The sequence below is a fragment of the Myotis davidii genome, unplaced genomic scaffold (assembly GCF_000327345.1).
Source record: "Myotis davidii unplaced genomic scaffold, ASM32734v1 scaffold941, whole genome shotgun sequence".
In the NCBI taxonomy this organism is placed as follows: Eukaryota; Metazoa; Chordata; class Mammalia; order Chiroptera; family Vespertilionidae; genus Myotis; species Myotis davidii.
The window spans coordinates 213,299-217,449 of NW_006291724.1; the positions used below are offsets into that span (position 1 = coordinate 213,299).

The 4,151-nt window shown below is 43.5% G+C and overlaps 1 protein-coding gene across 1 annotated transcript in view; it reads left to right on the forward strand.

Moving 5' to 3' along the window:
• Window positions 1-3,832, forward strand: part of CAPN6 (calpain 6) — a 24,664-nt gene extending 20,832 nt beyond the window's left edge. The window contains exons 9-13 of the mRNA XM_006765153.2: window positions 1-121; window positions 299-501; window positions 1,031-1,152; window positions 1,508-1,644; window positions 2,159-3,832. The exon at window positions 1-121 is cut by the window's left edge and continues 2 nt beyond it. Of these exons, the coding sequence (XP_006765216.1) occupies window positions 1-121; window positions 299-501; window positions 1,031-1,152; window positions 1,508-1,644; window positions 2,159-2,341 (766 nt within the window). The 3' untranslated portion in view covers window positions 2,342-3,832. The remainder of the gene's footprint in view (window positions 122-298; window positions 502-1,030; window positions 1,153-1,507; window positions 1,645-2,158) is intronic.
• Window positions 3,833-4,151: the final 319 nt, after the last annotated feature.

The window sequence follows — 4,151 nt, forward strand, 5'->3', positions numbered from 1 at the left end:
CATCTTCACAGTGCCTGAGGATGGGCACAAGGTCATCATGTCACTGCAGCAGAAGGATATGCGTACATACCGCCGCATGGGAAGACCTGACAATTACATCATTGGCTTTGAGCTCTTCAAGGTAGGAATGTGCACTTGGAGAAGAGAGAATGATGACTAAGGGAGTAAAAATTAGGATGGCTTGGAGTTAGGGGAATTAAGAAATGTCCAGGGATAAAGGAAGCAGAGGACCTAGGATCTTCCAACACAAAGCTATGACTTTAGTGGAATGGAGCATTTCATTCAATTTTATTTCCAGGTGGAGATGAACCGCAAATTTCGCCTTCACCACCTCTACATCCAGGAGCGTGCTGGGACTTCCACCTATATTGACACCCGCACCGTGTTTCTGAGCAAGTACCTGAAGAAAGGCAACTACGTGCTTGTCCCGACCATGTTTCAGCATGGCCGCACCAGCGAGTTTCTCCTGAGAATCTTCTCTGAAGTGCCTGTCCAGCTCAGGTTGTTTCCTTGGCCAGCCCTGTGAACTCTAATTCTCTGCTTTGCCTCCAAAAGAACAACTTGTTCAAATTATATTTAACTGAAATGATGGTGGTAGAAATATATTTTAAAGTGGGGTTATGATAAATTCCCCAGTGGGGGATCTGAACTTGAAATCTCTGACCAGCTATTTAAGGGGAACAGGCCTATAGCTTAACATTTTCCACTTATATTTTATCTTCTGTTCTCTGGCTGACTCTCTCTTCTCTTAGACAGCTGGCCCTCCTCACTGTTCCTCTATTATGTTCTAGTGCTGGGTCACAAAGCTACCTTTTCACCCCAACTCTGACTTCTTTGATCTTTATCTGCTGGTCCTTAAAATAAGGGGACAGGAAAACAGTCATAAAATATAAGCCATGTCTAAGGAAAAATGAGCTAGGTCACTCAGTAGTTCATGTTTTTTAGCAACAGTGTCTGCTTTGGCAAGACTATCTCCTCATCAAAAAAGGACATTCAGCATCAATAATGTGTCTTCTCTTTCATGTTTCAGGGAACTGACTCTGGACATGCCCAAGATGTCTTGCTGGAATTTGGCTCGTGGCTACCCGAAGGTAGTTACCCAGATCACTGTCCACAGTGCTGAGGGCCTGGAGAAGAAATATGCCAATGAAAGTAAGATCTGCAAAGGTGTCTGGGAAAACAAAATTTAGTTTCAATTTTTGCATGTGTGGTTAGAAAAGATGGTCACAAATGATTCTCTCCAATTGTATTTTCTGTCTAGACAAGTCAGGATGGCTTTCAACCATGGCAAAATGGAATGTAAACTATGGGAAAGGCCTAGATAATATTTATTTTATATTCCTTTATAAAGTGTATGGAAAAAAGGAACCAGGAACAAAAGTGCTGGATCGTTCTGGTACCCTAGTGTTATGCTCCGTGCCCCAAAATGGACTTAGTGATATAGTGTCTTGACTATCTGGAGAGAAATTTAATCATTGTCTTAATAACAAATGTATCTTTGTTCCAGCTGTGAACCCATATTTGGTCATCAAGTGTGGAAAGGATGAAGTCCGTTCTCCTGTCCAAAAGAATACTGTTCATGCCATTTTTGACACACAGGCAATTTTCTACAGAAGGACCACTGACATTCCTATTATAGTACAGGTGAGAATGTGAATAGGGACCCCCAGGGTGGCTCATATTTAGTACTGCACACTAGACTATCCCAAGTGCCTCACATATGTCTAGAATACAGAGCAAGGGTTAACTTGGGTTTTTGTTTTGTTTGTTTTGTACTCAAAGGCACTCCCCACCAGGAATAGACACTGACTTCCTTATTAATTTTTGTCTTAAATAGCCTCTTTTCCATTTATTTCATTATGGGAAGAAGCCCTCATGCTCTCAGGTACTGTAAAAACCCGTGAGAGAAAGCATATACCTATTCAGATTATCCTGATCCTACTATGTCAGGAAAGACCACTACAGTTTGGTTGTTCTTCTGACTTAAAGGCTTTTCATCACTGTTACAGGTATCTCCCCCTCAGCCAATGAGGTATCAGGAGAGAATGTTTTTAGTTTTAAATAAACCTTTCTAAACTTAGCATTAGGTTCTAGATGCCACTGGGAAAAGTCCAATCTCACAGAGGGTTACTCACCTTCACTCAACTTGTCTCTCCAGGTCTGGAACAGCCGAAAATTCTGTGATCAATTCTTGGGGCAGGTTACTCTGGATGCTGACCCCAGTGACTGCCGTGATCTGAAGTCTCTGTACCTTCGTAAGAAGGGTGGTCCAACTGCGAAAATCAAGCAAGGCCACCTCAGCCTTAAGGTTATTTCCAGCGATGATCTTACTGAGCTCTAAATCTCCAGCTCCAGAAAAACCTGACAGCTTTCCACCCTTTTATTTTCTGTCAGATGCCAGATCTTATCTCAGATTCATAATCTTTAAAAAAAGAAATTAATAGTAATTAACTTTTCCTTTCTTTTGATAAGTTCCCCATACCTCCCGATCCAAGTAGCATCAGTAGCTACATAACCTATATACCTCCAGCAGCTGGACAGGGGGAGGTGACAGTCTTATCCAGAGATCATATGAATGTTTGCCAAGAAATATCTCTGGAGCTTCCGGGGGTGAGATTCAAGCAGGATAACAACAGTTTGGATAGCCTACAGATGTCTTTGCTGCTTTCAGGTGCCCAATATATCTCCTCTGTAGAGCATGTTGAGGAAAGAGGAGGGGTGATCAAGGCCAAGCTGGTCTAGCCTGACATCCCTGCTCCTTACTGAACACTACAAACAACCCTGCAGCATTGTATTCCACAGCCAGAGCCTGCTTATAAATCCCCAGCCCTTACACCACCATCACCACCACCGACACTCCCACCATCACCACCACCAGTATCACTACACCATCATCATCACCTCCGGAAAGTGTAGTCCTGCATTAACCTAAGTCACCTCCCATAGTAGGTTTTACTTTCATGTTGAGGAAGCTTCCTTGGTGCTTAATCAAGAGCTCGAGTTCAGTGTGGCCTAGATAGTGGGAAGGGCCTGAGCTCCAGCTCAGTGGAAGCCAGCTGTGTGCCACAAGAGGGAAAACGGAAGAAGCTGCAGTGGGAGACAAAGCCTCTGTCCCCCACCCATCCACACACACACCTACACTCACACACGCGCATTTGGGCGCGCACGAACTACCATTCAGGCCGTCAGTGGGCAAGAGGAAGAATGTATAAGTACCACACACCCTGAAAAGATAAGAAAATTCATCCAGGCATAGTACAGCCAGTTTTGGGCCCCTGACTGCAATGTGAAACCTCCTGCTGCTGCTAGGTTTACAAACAAGCCCATTGTCCTGTGCCTCCTAATATCATTGGTACTGAAGATCCCATCTGAGGCCTTGAGGCTTTGGTTACAACCCAGGCCCCTCAAGCATTTTTATCAGTTGGGAAGCTTCACTCCCTGAGGGTGTTTGTTTGCCCTCATTTTTTCAGTACTTCTACAGAATTTTCTCTAGAGTCAGTCATTCCAAAATGTTCTTCCCTCCATCTCATCTATCAACATTCTACCCCTCCTTTAAGGCCCAGCATAAATGCCACCTCCTCCATGAAGCCTTTCCTAAATCCCCAAATCCCCACCTCCAACAATATTTCAATGCTTCTGCAATGTTAAAAAAAAAAAAACCCACATAGTTGTAGTACCTAGTGTAGTCCAGCACGCATTCATTTAAAAAATATTTTGTAGAGTTTTTTTTTTAGCTTGCTCATTTTCTATCATATTTTTCAGCCTGTGTTACTTCTGCAGTGCCTTCACTACACTGATTTACATAATCCAAACCACAATAAAGTTCAAATTCAATAAAGTGACCAGTTTGACTTGATTTGATGGCAAAGGAGAGATGGCAAGAGTGGCCATCTGTTGAGGCTTGTTTTGGAGCCACTGGAGGTCAGGTGGGATGGGGTGGGGGTACTTCTTGCAACCTGAGCCAAGGTACAATTCTGATGGATGCAGAGGCATTGGCTGTATTCTGATGGTACAGTACTCCATCCAGGTTGGGATAGGGGGAGGTGGGAAAATGGAAAAGGGTGCTCTTGCATTCCATTTTAAGGAATATTTGGGTAGTATTTAGGGTTACATGATTTTGAAACTCCTCTGGGATTGGATTCAAGGTCAAA